The 16,988-nt window shown below is 40.3% G+C and overlaps 1 protein-coding gene across 1 annotated transcript in view; it reads right to left on the bottom strand.

The window, feature by feature from the left end:
- camk1da (calcium/calmodulin-dependent protein kinase 1Da) overlaps nt 1-16,988 on the bottom strand; it is an 84,864-nt gene that overhangs the window by 7,384 nt on the left and 60,492 nt on the right. Inside the window, exons 4-10 of the mRNA XM_031735677.2 lie at nt 11,033-11,171; nt 10,468-10,594; nt 6,131-6,206; nt 1,715-1,827; nt 1,018-1,096; nt 775-862; nt 9-270 (exon numbers count right to left, since the gene is read on the bottom strand). Coding sequence (XP_031591537.1) covers nt 9-270; nt 775-862; nt 1,018-1,096; nt 1,715-1,827; nt 6,131-6,206; nt 10,468-10,594; nt 11,033-11,171 — 884 coding nt within the window. The remainder of the gene's footprint in view (nt 1-8; nt 271-774; nt 863-1,017; nt 1,097-1,714; nt 1,828-6,130; nt 6,207-10,467; nt 10,595-11,032; nt 11,172-16,988) is intronic.

Raw genomic sequence — 16,988 nt, 5'->3', positions numbered from 1 at the left:
ATACTCACATTCCTTGTGGGGAGCTGCTATGTTGTTATCTATGGAAGAGATCTTGTTGGCGACAGCGCTGGTGCTCTGGCTCTGCGCTGTCTGGCCGGTATTTTGGCTTTGAGCCGGCTGGTTCTGGCCCGCTTGGCTCTGGCTTTGGGCTGACTTCTGCGTCTGACTCGGCCTAGTCGGTGGGTTGGAAGCGTCAATGCTGCTCCCCATGCTGCTGCCAAGCTGCAGCCGCCTCATATGCCGAACCACGGCAGTGGCATTGAACGCTTGCTGTGAAGAGCATAGAAACAAAAGGAAAAATCTGATCACGAATCCTTGGGACAATGCATGCTGAGCCATCACAACTTAGGTCTGTACTAAAGTATACCCTGCTTTATCATCCTTCTGTACACTAATGGGAACTATTGTTTAAAAAATTAACATCTAGCTGTATTTAAACAGAGGTCAAACTAATGACTGAGACCATAAACTCTTGAGTTCAAAAACCAGGTAATATTATGGTAAAATACATTGTGTTAAAATGACCTAGTAAATAATTTTCATTTGTGGAACATGGGAATTGTTTGAAATCTGAAGTTTGTTCTTATTTCTTCTGAGTTCCTTAGGGGTAAATAGCTGTTGAGAGGTAGAGCTTACCCATAAGGCAAGCCAGGTTTTTATTGCTGAGTGATTCACCTTCTAAAAACAGTTGGCTGAGGAGCTGTAATAGGGTAATGTAGTCTATTGCAGTAGAGCCAAAACCACAGAGAATAAACTGCAGTAAACAAAATTTACCCTCCATTTGCTCTTGGCAAAGTTCTTTCTGATCTGCCGGCTGACTGACTCATGGATGTTCTTGCAGAGAGCCGTATCCCCAGCGATCCTGAGATATATATATACCAACACAAAAACACAATTTCTTAGTCAATACTTCTGAATGCACATCAATATCCATATTGATTTGATGGATTTTTGTGATGCTGTTGTGTGTGTGTGTGTGTTTGTGCGCGCATGTGTATGCTTGTGTGTGTTTCTCACCAGGGGTGTCTGAGTGCCTGTTCACAAGTGAAACGCTTGGCTGGGTCTTTTTCCATCAGTCTGCTGATGAAATCCTTGGCTGGGAGAAAAACAAACCAAACATATAAACACCACATTGTTTTTTACTACGATAAAACTGTATTCTTGACCAACCCGCTCAGAAAACATTTTGAGACACTGAAAATCTTTGACATTTCGATCAGGGAAAGATAGATTCAGATGTCAGATGCTGCACAGAGTAACGCACTGTTTGGTTTCTACTGAGAACTTGGGCTGTGCGTACCATCTGTTTTTTACTGTATAAGCCAAGTTGACCTCTGTTAATTCTATATTACTAGCAATGTGCAGGAGTGATTTCTATTTGCTCTGAGGAAACTTGACACTTCTGAAAGCACAAAGCTTTTCTTGACAGTCCATAAATGCGATTTTATCCCCACTAACACAATAGACTGGTGACTGAAATAGACTTCCAGCCAACAGAATGCTGGTTTTACTTCCAGTCTTTGCACGTAACTGTGCTGGTAATGGATGAATCCACGTATCGCACACACTTACTCTCGCATATTTTTATTCCATGCAGATTAAATCAGCGACTATGATGGAAAGGTGGCGTGTGGGCCATATGTGCTACATGATGGACTGAGGAGGCAGAAGGACAGATGGTGGAGGAAGGAGGAGGAGGAAGAGGAGGCCTCACCTGAGTCTGATATGTCATCCCAGTACGGTGCATCAAACTCGTAGTCAGCTTTCAGGATCTGCTCGAACAGCTTGGAGTCGTTTTCGTCGTAGAATGGAGGATAACCACACAACCTACAGACGAGATATTTATTCTTTTGGTCTAATCTTTAACAGTCACTTATTTTCATTAATAAATAATTTCACTGATTACTACACAGTCTCTTTACTTATTGTCACCCTTTTGATATGACTGCCTTGCTTAGGACACATAGTGTTAAATGCTAACATATGTGCATATAAGAGACAGACTAGATCTGTGTCTGTATGGGAATACTGTAACCCAGGTTAATCTTTGTTGCTACAATTTACACATGTCCCTTAAATGCCTCACATGTAGGCAACAGTGTAGTGCCACAGGCAGATTTGTGTTTCTGGACATGAATTTGACAGGTTTTCTTTTTCTCTTTTCAGGATCCCTGAATATGAAATGAATATATTTAATTTTTAAAAGGCAATAAACTCGTTATTCAGAGATTTACAGCCTGGAAGGATTTTATTACTCATGGCAGAGACCACAATTTGACTTAAAAATCCACCCACCCTTCATTTCTCTGTATTTTGCTTCCAAGAATAATAAGAATAATGTAATAACAAAACAAAAAAAAAATCAAAATTTTCCTTTGTACACTGGCTGTTTTTTCACCCATTTTGTACCCAATGATTTTCCGAGGTTTCTTTTTTTTGTTAAGTCACTTAACACTGAGCTCTGAATCACTGAAGCATAATAAAGCACATAACCCATAGGGATGAACCAGTGTTGTTTCTACACAGACAACAAACTGGCAAAGAGCCCATTTTAAATTGTATCTTTATGCACTTTGTTACTAGAAGCCTGCTGCACAAACACATCACTTGTTCCCAGATGAATCTATGAAGAATACCAAAGACAATGGCAGGCATAAAACAGTATTGTTGCACTAACAAGGTGATTCTCAAACAGCTATTTAGCTGAAAACCTGGTATATCTCAGCATGATGTTCAGTGTGTTCTTAAAAAAAATCCAAAGAAACTGAACAAGTGGGGGACATAAGAAGATGTGGCAGGCGTAAAAAAATAGCCACAGCAGGTGATCATCTGCTGTTCACTGAAGATTCTTCAGAAATAATCTCAGTGGAAGGGTGCTATCAATAAGCCTTTGATAGCCAGGCTTTGGTATACAAAATTACACATGAACTGGACTAAAAATCAGTGGTAACAGATCTTATGGACTGATGAATAGGAATTTTAAATTTTAAGTTCAAATCATCATCAGTATGTACAACAGTGAGTGTCTACTGACATCTGCAAAACACGGCTCTGTCGTGGTTCCGGGCTGAATTTCAGCCAGTGTTGTTGTGACAACTGATGAAATTATGAACATAGAAAAGTCAGAGTCTGATTGGCAGTGGCTTCATTGTTTAGTATGACATGATCCCAAACCCACTGCCAATGCAGTAAAAGCAGACCTGGAGAGAAAAACACACAGTGGCCTACCAGAGCCCAGATCTCAACATTACTGAAGCAGTGAGAGATCGTCTTGACAGAGAACAGAACAAAAGGCAGAAAACATCCAAAGAAGAGCTTTGAATGTCCTTCAGGAAGCCTGGAGAACTATTCCCAAAGGCTGCTTAAAGAAATTACAAGATAGCTTGCCTCAGTTGTGTACCACACTTTTTGAAATACATTATCAGATCATAACGCATTACCTATTTAGACTTTGGCGCTAAAAACAACTTTGTTAAGTACTGGGGTAGGTTTAGAAAAAGATGATAGTGTACAAGCTTCAATTCTTTTAAAGCTCTGTTTTTCTGGTTGTCATGGTGATGCATCCCTGATTTGTGTGGATCAAATATGTGGTGAAGATAGCAAATATACATCCTATTGAAAACTTAGTAAAAGATTATTGCTGACTGTCATGACTACGAGTCTGGCTGTAGGAAATCCAAGGTACTATCTAAAAGGAGGAATGTCCGCACTTCAGAATACATCTGTGAAGGCAGGCTGTGGCTTGCAGTGGTCGCTTTAACACTGGTAACAAAGAACAATTTTCAGTCAAGATATAAGCACTTCAGTTACTCTGCTACCCTCCAGTACCCCTGCTAAACTTGCAAACTTGAATTAATAGTAGGTGGCGTCGCGGTATTGTTGTCACATCTGAACATCTGAACTTGAACTCAGAGCAGTGTATTACTGTGACTGTGTAGTAGCAGTGGTAGTTGGCTGTATCGCCTTAATCGCGTTAACATGAGATTACTGGTTCCTGGTGTCGATGAGCACAAATGAACTTAAGTTCGAGTTTGATTTTCCATAACGACACAAAGCGGAGCAACAGCAGAGCTGCCGCTCAACCAAAAACACCTCATTACCGAGGTTCTGGATGCACCAGGAGATTTTCATAAAAACTCATTAAAATGCCGTTCTCCATCGATACACACCGGAAAGAAAGAATAAAAGGGAAACGCACCGAGAGAGGAAGGAGGACTCTGCCTGCCGTGAGGGGAAAAGGGCTTTCTGTTTTGTTTTTTTTGCTTTCTCATTTGCTTAAAGACTCACTTGTCACGTTACTCGGCTGACCCTCCACTCCATCGAACACACACACAAATACACTTGCACTCGGGATCCTGGCTGATTATCATGGTTGATTACCTGATGTGATCTTTCCACCTGAGCAGCAGTTAAAACCTAACAAGGTCTGAATCCCAACGCTAATTGTGCTAATTGCAAGCAGGGAATTGCTCTTTCTTTTACCCTGCACGCACACAGCACCACATGGACATACACACACACAGCCATTTCCACTGTCCTGTCAAATCCACCAAAAGCTTTTTACTAGCAAAAGCTTTTACTTCACTACTCACCACAAAGTACAGCGTAAAATGGGAGAAAGACAGAGAAAAAGTCAGCTTGAGAGAGTCACGTGAGTTTGTTTGCACCTGCTTTCCTCTCAACCACTGTGAGCTCTCTGATCGCTCCATCTGACCTCAGGTGTTAAACATAAATGAAGATGCAGAGGCAACATACACCTTAAAATAACTCCAACAGTGGTGTACTCAACAACAAGATTGCAGTCTGAGCACACAAACATGGTTTCCATTGTTCACCAACACTGCTGAAAAACAAGAAAATGAAAATGAAATCTCGTCCAAAGCCTCAAGTCCTTACAAGGCCATTCAGCAGATCTCCATCTAGCTCTGATGACGACGTACAAGCAACATCTTCTAACATATCACACATGCATGCAGAAATACAAGCAGTGTTAAAAATCTGATGCACAGGGCGCCTATACAGTAAGTGTTTCAGCTCCACTTCCACAGTGCTTGGGAGCAACTGATAGTACATGACAAGTATTCACAAACTAACCAGGGTTGTGTGTTTGTAGTCGGAAAAACATTACAACTGACACAGTGGTTTTGTGTGTGTGCAGGGCTAAGGTAAAGTGAGTCACTGCGTGTGCCTGGCTTTTGTATTCACTGCAGAGCAGTTACTCACGACTACGTGAATGAAAAGGGTGACAAAGACTAGATGGAGGTCCGTTTAATGAGTGTAAATGTGATGTGAATGGAATGCATGTTTACAGACAGATTTTCCAGTTAAGGTGTTTCAATTTTGTGATTCATACATGGCTGAGGCAGGTTTCCATAGCCCAGCTGATGATTAAAAAACTACTAGTATGAAAATGGCTGTTTTGTTGTGCTGTTATAAAAGACCTTCATTTGATTTAATTACAAAGATTACATCCAAGGGAACTTGTAAAATGACTTTAATAGCTACACAGAGATTTGATATAATGTTTGATGGAAGATTTGGTAAAAACGTGTCACAGGAGGAAAACCAAAGGTGTAAATAACACACTAATTAAACACTATTACAATAACCTACAACTGCTTCATACCTGCGTCTAGACATGGGTTATTTCAGTTATTTCAAAGCCTGCATGGCCTCAAGGGGGGACAACTTCTCTGGTCTCATTGTATAGAAATCTATGAGAAAATGACCCTACTTCTTACTGGTTTTATGACTTTTGTTAACAATTTCCTATTTGGCTCATAGTTTCATCTACAAGTTTGTTTGTTTTTTAATTAAAAAAAATTAATTCACCTTACAGCGTCACGTGTCTACAATGGATGGACAAGCTAATGGTTAGCAGTCATGTGACTAAATACAAGGCAAACCTGTGAATGTATTTAGCTGATTGACTTGGCTGCATTTCTGGCAATGAACACGATTATCACAACTTGAATGATAAATAAGGCATCAAGAATTCAGATTTCCCACCGTGACCATATGATACCTGGTGCTAATGGAGCTTATGTGCTTTATGGTGATGTCAGTCATGGTGATTGATGGAAACTGCTTCCTGTACAGTGGAATATAAAGGAGTTTAATTGGTACTTACAAGATGTAGGCGATCACTCCAATGGACCAGCAGTCGACCGCTTTACTATATGGTTTCTGGGCGAGAACCTCTGGAGCTGAAAGAGAGAGGAAGAAACAAGCAGACACAGTGGGGTTAGAGAGAAAACCGGCTTTGAAACGACCTCAGTTTGGTGGTAAAACTAACTACAGTGCGTTTTTACTTTTTCAGCTTGAGGTCCAGTAACAACTGCGGTGTGATTTTTATATGAAAAAGGGGCTGTTTAATGAGACTGAGTACAGAGAAAATAAGCAGACACCTCATGTCTGTTCAAATTAAAATCACATGCCAGTTCGGTGCACGGTGGGAAATATTCTGCAGGAGGTACAGATTCTCATAGGTGCAGAAATACATGGTACAACTAGCTCCAACTAGCTCTTCTAGTTAGCTTCAGACCCATTTTCTGTGCTGCTGGTGTCGGTAAGGGAGGCTTTCCAGGCCCGACCTTTCTCTGCAGCTCATTACCGAAGGCCCTGGACAGAGCAAATTACTGATGACAGCGAGGTCACCGTAATATCACCTCACACATGCATACACAAGGCTCTCGAAATAGATTTGGCATGCTCACACACATACACACAGAAGGAACACCAGTCATATCTAAGTCAAAATATAAACTTTGCACACTTGTGCTGAATCTGAGTGCTTACATTTGTTTATTAGTCTAATCTGACTCATTGTGTGTGTGTCTGTTCTGGGTTTTCTGGACGCAGAACTGGAGCATTTTTACCCACTGAGATCACCGTGTCTGCAGCTCACTAAGTCCAGAGTCGGTATCACGGTACAATCATAATGTGTTATTTCTTAATAGTAAATCATTTAATTAACCCTGTAGTGCTAAATTCTCTTTGGCTATGTCCTATTTCCAAGCGTTTTTGCTGGAAGAAGCAAATTTGACAGTTGAAAGTTTTCATAATGATAAAATGAAAAAATAACAACGAAAACTGAGTCTTTCATTCAGACGCAGTTGTAAATTGTCACCTTCTTTGATTCTATTTTCACACAAAGCACCTTGAGTGGAAAAACTGCATGAGTTCCTCTCGCAGATGAGAGAAATTGATGCAAAGTTCAGACCTTTCAAAGTAAAATGATGCGACTTTTTTTGCTGACTGGGTGAGAATGTGAACTGACTCTTTAAAGACAGTACACCAAAACAAAACCCGAAGAACAGCTGGGTTTTTGAAGCGCTTGAGTCAAAGACAGCTGGAGTTCTTTCAGGTTCTTGAAGATATTTCCCAACTCATCTAAAAAGCCACTCCAGTTCTGCGAGTGGCTTCGACTCAAGCACTTTAGTCCACCATGACATGGACGTTGAGAACCTACACAGACACACAGCTGGATTTAGTAAAGCTGCCCTGCAACAAAAACGATTCAACATTTATGTACCTTTCTGTGTGAATAGTTGGGACTGATCTGTTTATGCGAGTTTGGTCAGCGCTTTTGCAAATGTGTGTGCCATCACCGAACCTCTGTCTTCTGTAACACGCAATCAAAGAAATGCTAACACACAAGCAGATTAAAAGCAGATTAAGCGCACTGGACACTGAGATTCACACAAAAATGAGATATAATATGATACAGAGCATGACTGTCTGTCTCAGAGTGATAAGCATGACTGAGGTGTGTGAAGAGCACAAACACACATTGCTCCAGATGACATGGGAAGAAAAGAGATGATGCAGGAAGTTTAAACGGCGTCAGATGGGAACAACATGTGCTCATTTCATTTTTCACGTGTTTGTTGGCTCACAGGAATCATTACGGAAACAGCTAAGTCAAACTAGTCAAACTAGGTCAAACTTTGTAATGCTTGGAGAAGGTCGAATGAACCCAAAGAGCTACATCTTAGACTCTACAGGCCTAACAGGGCATTTAGAAAACGAATGAACAAGAATGACTTGTTCAGGAAACAGCCTCTTCTCTCGAAAAATAACGTGGCAGCACAAGTTCGGTATGTAAGGTTGCATTTGAACAAACCAGACTATGGAACAATGTCCACACCAAAGTGAGGATCTTTGAACATGACACATTGCCAGGTTGAGAGAAAACCAAATATGGCACAAACACATCAATTCTCAAGCTTGGTGGTGGATGAGTAATGATTTGGGCTTGTTTGGCAGCCACAGGACCTGGACACCTTGCAGCTATTGTGTCGACCATAAACTACTCTGTTTATCAAAGTATTCATGAGTCAAATGTGAGGCCATCTGTCCAAGAACTAAAGCTTGACAAAAATGAAGTCATGAAACAGGACGATGATCCCAAGCACAGTAGCAAATCTGCAATAGGGCTGAAAAAGAACAGAATCAAGGTGTAGCATTGGCTCAAAGTCCAGACCTCAACCTGACTGAAATGCTGTGATGGGACCTTAATAGAGCCATGCATAAATGAATGCCTATAAACTTCACTGAAGTGAAGCAACTTTATAAAGAAAATAGGACCTAAATTCTTCCACAATTATGTGAGAGACAGATTAAAGTCACACAAAAGACAATTACTTCAAGTTATTGATACTAAAGATGCTTCCATAATCCACTGAATCATGGGGTGTGGATAGTTTGGGGCAGGGGTCGGCAACCCGCGGCTCTTTAGTCCTTATACTGCGGCTCCGCTTGGTTTGGGAAAATAAATTAGAAGTATTTAGCTGAAGTGCATTTTATTTGTGTTTAGTTCTTTTTTTAAAAAAAACTTGTAGTTCTATATTGGAAGATTGTTGTGATTTTGAAATATAAAAATAAAATAATATTTTATAATTTTTTTTATCGCTCAAAATAAGCATCACACTCGCGGAAGCTGGTATACCCGCCGAAACGCCGTGCATTTATCGAGACTTTCAACCCCAGATAGGCCAATTATGGATCTTCGGATCCACATTATGTCGGCAGCTGTTCTCCACCATGAACTATGTTAAAAACAAACACCGCTCACGCCTCACAGATGACAGCTTACAGTCCTGCGTAAAGATGAAAGCCCCGATTTGCAGACGCTGTGCGCAGAGGTTCGGGACCAGAAGTCTCATTGTAAACATATCACGGCAGACCCGACGATGTTTCTATGAACACGCTTTTCAGCATCTCTATATTGACCACTTTTCACAAACGGTTGCTGTACGCATACAGCTGGCTGTAGCTTTTCAGCTCACAGCCCGACAACACAACAGCAGAGAGAGCACAGACTTTAAGGCGGCGAGGCGTGATTGCGGGTGCCGCTCAGGTGCTTCCGACTCCCATTCAGCGGCACTGCAGACCACGCCCCGCCACACACATTAACAAGGTAAAATAGATATTTAGGCAGAATTTTGCAAATATCTATTTTTTTTAGCGGCATAGTGCTTTTTTTCCAATTACTTTTTAAAAGGGTGGCGGCTCACAACAGTTTTGGTTTGCTACATGGATCATTTTAGTTCAGCTGGGTGTCTTTCCTTTTGTTATATTTCTTTAAGAGTTCAAAATGTGTTAATTACATAAATAAAATGTAATTTTCTCTGTAGCACTTCATGGATTTTATAAGCAACACGCCTTAGTTGCTCTGTGGATTCTTTTAAAAAGCAGTGAAAAACTTTTCTGTTCAAACAAGCCTATTGTTGATCTACGTATTTTATATTCTTTACATTATTTACATTTGATCTTTTACATTGTGTATAAAGTCTATTGATTGTATTGTTTATTTTAATATTTGTGTACAGCACTTTGTGACTGCCTGTCTGTGAAAAGCGCTTAATAAATAAACTTTACTTACTTACTTTAGTTGTTCACACAAAGCACAAAGGTAAAAAAAACAATATATACAGTGTTATCTTCATTTTAGATTTCAAAAAGTATTTGCGGCTCCCAGTGTTTTCTTTTGCGTGGAAACCGGGTCCAAGTGGCTCTTTGGGTGTTAAAGGTTGCAGACCCCTGGTTTGGGGGGTTTTTTACAGTGAAAAACTCTCTTTTTCTCTTTTTTTTTGTGCAGTCGTTAGTGTGTAATGCCAGATGTGAAAGCAAATGGAAGGTCTGGATGAACTGGACCTTCATCTCTCATTACAGCATTTTGCGACTTTAGACAACTTGCAATTTATCTGTGTAAACAAGTAAGCTAGGGTTAGCTCACAGTTGTCAGACGAAACCACAATAGATTTTTTTTTATCTCCAAAAACAAATAAAGGTCCCTTTGTTTGGTTCTGGCTAATGTTAGCTAACACTGGTTATTTACTTGTATGTCTTTTAATGACCAAAAACAGTAACAGCACTAACAGAGGGGATAAACTGTGATTTTAAGAGGAAAAAAATAAGAACGTTGAGGACAGGCTGTTGGTGGTGACGGTGTGACCGGCTTACCCACATATCCTGGCGTGCCACAGGCGGTTGACATGACGTCACCACTGCCCTCCATCTTTGAAAGACCAAAGTCACTGATCATAATCTTGGACTCATCTTGAGGATTAAAATACAACAGGTTCTCTGGCTGAAGAAAGAAAGAAAGAAAGAAAGAAAGAAAGAAAGAAAGAAAGAAAGAAAGAAAGAAAGAAAGAAAGAAAGAAAGAAAGAAAGAAAGAAAGAAAGAGTCTTTGGATTACAATTTACTGTCACTTTGTCTAATGTCTCAGTCAGTTAATAGACAGACAACCTTACTGCTCATTTTACACAGTCCTGGTTAATGGAGGTCACTCTGACCAATCCCATTCCTTCAAACAGCTGACACACACTATACTCACCCACAATGCACTGCATGTGTTGAGCTGCTGCCCTTATTGCAGCAGTAAATCACAGGCTGTCAAGTGAGAATGAAGCACTTGTGTGGATTTAAAGTGTGGAATGGGAGAGTGAGTGTTTGTGTGTACGTGCGGTAAAACCTCAGTGAAGAAGCAGGGAATGTGTGTGTGTGTGTGTTTGAGTGTGTTACCTTCAGGTCTCTGTGCACGATTCCCATCTTGTGCAGGTAGTTAACGGCGTCCAGGACTTGCCGGATCAGCGTGCTTGCGTCTTTCTCTGTATAGAATCCTTTTTCCACGATTCGGTCGAACAGCTCACCGCCAGACACCCTGCAGGACAGGACAAAGGGTGCATGTGGGAAGAAGAAGACCTTACACACAAACACACACACAGCAGTATCTGGTAGCAGGCTGGGGGGATTTGCTGATATTTTTGGTAATTTATGAGCAGTAGAGGTTCCCAGCCAAGAGTTTGTGGAAATGGTGAGCCATGTGCCAGCTCACACACATGGACAACCAAAAACACACACACACACAGACATTCCCTGTAGCTTTATAATTGTAATATATACACATTTCTTTTGAAGATGTGCTAAAAGTTGGCAAAGCATCCTTTAAATACAGCGAATCCTTTCATTTCTTCCTTCATACACATTCTCCACTGACTTAAATATTTTCAAACTTCTCCACGACTGCACTGCAGCTCACAGAGTTTTATAATATTTCAAGAATATTCTTTAATCTTTATCTTACTTTCTTTTCCTTTCACTGCAGCAGAAGCCAAAGAAAAAGCTTAAGTTAAAATGTCACAGTGGAGCAGTAAGGGGAAAGACGTAAGAGCAAGAGGAGACAAAAAGGACCGACGTGTGTGAATTTGTGCATTTGTGACTGCAGTAGTAGATGATTAAAGATGAGCCTCAATCTTACAGAAAGGATAATTCCACTTCATTTGTTTTTCTTGTCCCAAAATGTGAGCGGCACATCAGATTCCATGAATATAGGACAGTTCAATTTTGAGAAAAGATTAGGGAAGGACAGAAGACAGTGTGTAAGTATTCAGTGAGAAAAACCCCCATCTCCCATCAAAGTAATGAAAAGGTTCTGAAATATTTGCAATGCAGCTCACACTGTCAGCAGTCAGAGAAAAAAACTCATTTGTGACCAAAGAAAAATATTTAGGAAGTAAAAGGCAAATTTCTCCACCCCGGGGCAATTTCTTTCAACAGTTAGTGTTAACTTTTATGACTCGAGAGCACATGAAATAACTTGTCCAGGTATACACAACATTCATACAGTTTATGCAGGTGAGAACAGCCCTCCACTTAGTTAACAGACACATAGCTCCCCCTGCTGGAGAGGACCATCTTAATTGCCCCAGTAATCTAAACGCTTCAGTGTTAATTTTTATGATTACAATTGCAATAACAGTACAGAAGATCTTAGTAGTTAGCAACATTAGCAGTAATAGAATACATTAATACCATAATATAAAGAATGAGCACAAAAACATGATAGAAGTAGAATGCCTTATACAGTATGCTTTGATTTACACATGAATAAAAATGACAAAAATAAATATACCCTTCATTTATAGAAACACACCCATGGCCAGGAATGTGTACATATGACAGAAAGGACACACATGGATTCACAAGGGCAAACATGTCCACACACACACAGATCAGATTCGAGCATACAGTTCACGCTGACGACATAAAAAAAAAAAATCTAAAAGAACCACTAAACCACTTTCTCTCTCCTCAAAGAGGACAGCGACTTGTTCAGTTTTAGAGAAAGTAATGCCTGGGCATGACAAAAAAGGGCTGAACACACACACAAACACACACACACACACACACACACAGACACACACACACACACACACACACACACACACAGACACACACACACACACACACACGATACAACGGAGATCAGCCACCAGGCTGCATTGTTGCATAAGTGTTTGCGTAAGAAGACCATGGCAATCAGACAGGAGCTCCCACACACGCACAGTCACACATGTACAGATGCAAGGGCAGGACCATATACACACATATACAATACACACATGCGCACACATGCATATAAGTACACACAGTGATAAAAGGAAATGCAGAAATCCAGTGAAAGGCGAGAACAAACAGACCAAAATCAAAACACAAACACGTGCAACGTCGTAGACACAACACACAGATCCTAAGATACACATACACCAGAATAATGTCTGCCAAATTACCCACATTCATCATTTCTCATTTGATATATCAATGCAAAATGCGGGAGATCAAAGATCCCGATATCAACAATGCTCCACGCTGTGCTGGATATGGGTTTAGCCTACAGTATTTCATCTAAAAAATCAACAACAACAAAAAAAGAGATAATCTGCACCACCTGCTGCTGTTTGATTATCAGCTTTAAGCATCATACTCCCAGCCTCATGTGACCTTGGCTCCACTAAAGCAGGTGTCCCCACCCAGGGCACAGCCCCCGACATCCGTCACTGTCAGCAGGGGAAGACTTGTTAAACACACACATAATGGCCAAGTCTAAAAACGCTCAAAGTATCACCCTGTTTTTTCATTTCAGGCAAGAATTCTGCAGCTGCAAAGATTTATGTCTTTGATGATAGCTACAAATGATTTTAAATGAGTTTAATTCCACAGTAAAGAAATGTGATCAGCAGCTAAAAGCAGAATCATAGAGTACTACTCCATAACATGAATCAGCATGGCATTTGCTGAGTACTCTCCCAGGACAGGAGAGAAATATGTTCCCCATGTTTTGTGCCTCAGTCTCTGTCTCTGTGTTAGCTGTTGCCTTGCTTTTTTAACTTCCTGTTTTATTTGAGCTTTAATAAATTAAAGATGAGCTTAATGTTAATCCTGACTGCCTGTGAGTATGCATTTGGGTCCTTATTCACCTACATATGACAAGATGTTAATCCTGTCAGCAGTCTGGATTCCTCCATATGGTAAATGGACTGGTTCTTATGTTATATTTGTCTATGCCTAAGAGCTTTCTATCTGACATTTACATTCACGTTCAGTATCTCGCCCAAGGCACTTTCAATATAGACTGGAGCAGCCAGGGAAACCTCCAAACCACCAACCTTCTGATTAGTAGATGACCTGCTCTACCTCCCAAACTACATCCCAAACGAAGAGCAAAAAAGTGCACTGTTCTTCGCCAGTACATCACCGCTGCTACGGTGACCAACTCCCATGGTTAATTCCTTGTCTCAAAGCTATTCCTGCCTAGAATCTGCCTTGAAAATCTGTCTGCTCAAGCCACTCTTGGCTGTGGATGACACCAGCATCACTCCATTGCATTGATCCGCTGAATCTTGTAAAGGAACTCATCAGCTCAAAACCTGCCTGCCCGCTCTTCACCTGTACCGCCCCACCTTGGTAAACCAGCTGAGCTCCTATTTATCTCTGTAGAAGGTAAGACAATCTTAAAAATTTAGATGACCTCATGCTATGTACTCACCACCCATATATGAGTATTAGTATTCTCTCTCATCTCTAATAGACCTATGTGTCATATCTTACTCAACCCAAAACACCTTTTAAACTTGCACACAGTTACCTAAGTCTGCTCACTAAGTCCGGTTTATATCTAATGATGATATTCTGGCCATTTTATTTGCTAGTAAAGACCAGGATGAGACAAAACACCCAGCATGAGGGGTCCACAAGCTGGTGTACTCCTAGTGCCAGTCCCAAGCATGGATGAATGGGAAGATTGTATCAGGAAGGGCATCCGGAGTAAATTATGCAGATCCATCTGCTGTGATGACCCCTTGGGAAATAAGGGAGCAGCTGAAAGTACTTTACCTTTATTTGGGGAAGACACACAATTATATAGCTACTTGATATTATACAACCCCCTCTAATCAAATTTCCCTGTTATTACAAACAAAATATTATGAGACATAATAAGATTGAACGAGTGGTTCCTAGGAGCTCTGTAATCCTTAACAGCAAATAATCTAAAATGACAAACTTTTTCTCTTAATCTTGTGTCTTCACATCCATCTAGAGACAGCATCCATCTATAATCTATCAGCATCCATCTGTGTGATGTTTGATGATGTCAAGCCACAATTACACACAGCAACACTGCTGTGACTGCAAAAAGAACAAAAGAACCCACACTTCGTTTTGTTTCAATTAATTATTGAACAGGCATGCTGGACGCTGATGCATGGGCCCATCTGCAAATCAATGCATCCTGTTTTTCGCTCTCATTTTATTCTTAAAGTTCTGACTGATGCTTGGAGTTCCAAGTAATGATATGTAACCCCACTGATATTCTTTGCCTGCCATGCTTAGACAAGTGCATCAAACAGGTTAAATAGCTTTCACCTCACCTTGTCTGCAATGTGTCACAATTGTGCTCTAACTTTGTTAACATGTACTTGCATAGCCTGGACAATAATTATATAATTCATTTATTTTAAAAAACAAGCAGTGAGTTTCATCTGAAAAGCTGGCTTTAGGGCAAATTAAGACTGTCGATATATAAGACTGTCTTGATAAATAAATTCATGTAACACACTATACAATCCTTAATATGTGCAGAAAATTGAATTCCGTGGAAGAAGCTTCATCGCCTTCTCCTGGCAGCCTGCCACATCCTGTTTGGTGATATTAGGTTTCTTCTGAGGAAAACTCCACAGGATACCTAAGCTGTCATGGTGTAATGATGGAGAGATCCCTGTGTTTAAAAGGGATGAAAGGAGTGACTATGACTGGCTATGACTATAGCCACCTTTAACAAGCTCACCTATAATGTATTTTTTCTAATCCATCCTCATATTGGTGTGCATTAGCCACACCTCTGCCACACTGGGCTGGCGGACTGCAATGTAGTGCAGGGCTGTAGGGTGGAATCATGACACCCTTGCTTACGATGCACGAACATTTTTGAAAAGTAAATGTTGCAACAGTCAGCCCGCTTGTCATGTCACTGTGCCTCATTCATCTCTCCTCTGTCAGCTGATGTGTTTACAAGGAGGCAGTGCTATTACTCTCACCGGACGATGGCTGTGCATCGCTGATGACGGCAAGCCTTATTTTCTGCTCATCACAGCAGAGAGACAGAGAACTGACCGCTGCCTCATTAGCTGAAATGTAGGAAGGAAAACCCCACTCCTGCATTTACACCTCCACTCTGCTTTCTTTGATCTCAAGCTTGTTTTTTCACGTGAACACTTAACTGAGATTAATTGTCTAAAGTAGCATGCAAACACAACAATTACCCTAATTAGATTATACTCCATATCTGTGTAAAAACAACCTGATTAACACAGTGAGACAGCTATTAAGCAACAGCACAAAAATAAGGTCTTATTGTGGCATTTATTCAGGCTTTAGGAGAAAATGTTTCTGTTTCTTATTCAGAGAACAAACACGGACACACACACGTGAACATATATATATATATATATATATATATATATATATATATATATATATATATATATATATATATATATATATATATATATATATATATATATATATATATATATATATATATGTATCACCCCCAACCAGTCGCAGCAGATGACAGCCCCTCCCTGAGCCTGGTTCTATCGGAGGTCTCTTCCTGTTAAAAGGGAGTTTTTCCTTCCCACTGTTGCCATAGGTTGCTCACGGGGCAGGTTGTCTGATTTTTGGGATTTTTTTCTGCATTATTGTAGGATCTTTACCTCACAATGTAAAGCATCTTTAAGTAACTGTTGTGATTTGGTGCTGTGTAAATAAAACTGAATTAAATCCTTTAAAGACCCTGCAGACCCAAATAACTAATCTGATTAGGTCTTTAGTTAAGGTGAAGCTAGCGTATAAGAAGTATAAGTAGAGAGAGAAGAGTATCATGTAGGGCACGCTTTTAAAGGTGCATACTGTAGAACATGGAAGAGCTCTAATCAGGAAAATGCTTCTATAAATGGATCAAGTTGGGTCTTTAACATCAACTTTTTAAACTGCTAATTATAGCTGACTTGTAATTTAACTTAGGAAACACATTTTCTGCGCAACAATACAACTGTAAGAAAAGACCACAAAAAAATCAATACGGTGGACAACTCAGGACTAATTGCAATGTTTCAAGACTTTTGGAAGAGCCCCGACT

This window comes from Oreochromis aureus, linkage group 17, assembly GCF_013358895.1.
Source record: "Oreochromis aureus strain Israel breed Guangdong linkage group 17, ZZ_aureus, whole genome shotgun sequence".
NCBI classification, from domain to species: Eukaryota; Metazoa; Chordata; class Actinopteri; order Cichliformes; family Cichlidae; genus Oreochromis; species Oreochromis aureus.
Note: the sequence above shows the minus strand (reverse complement) of the source record. Positions and strands in the feature narration are given on the sequence as shown.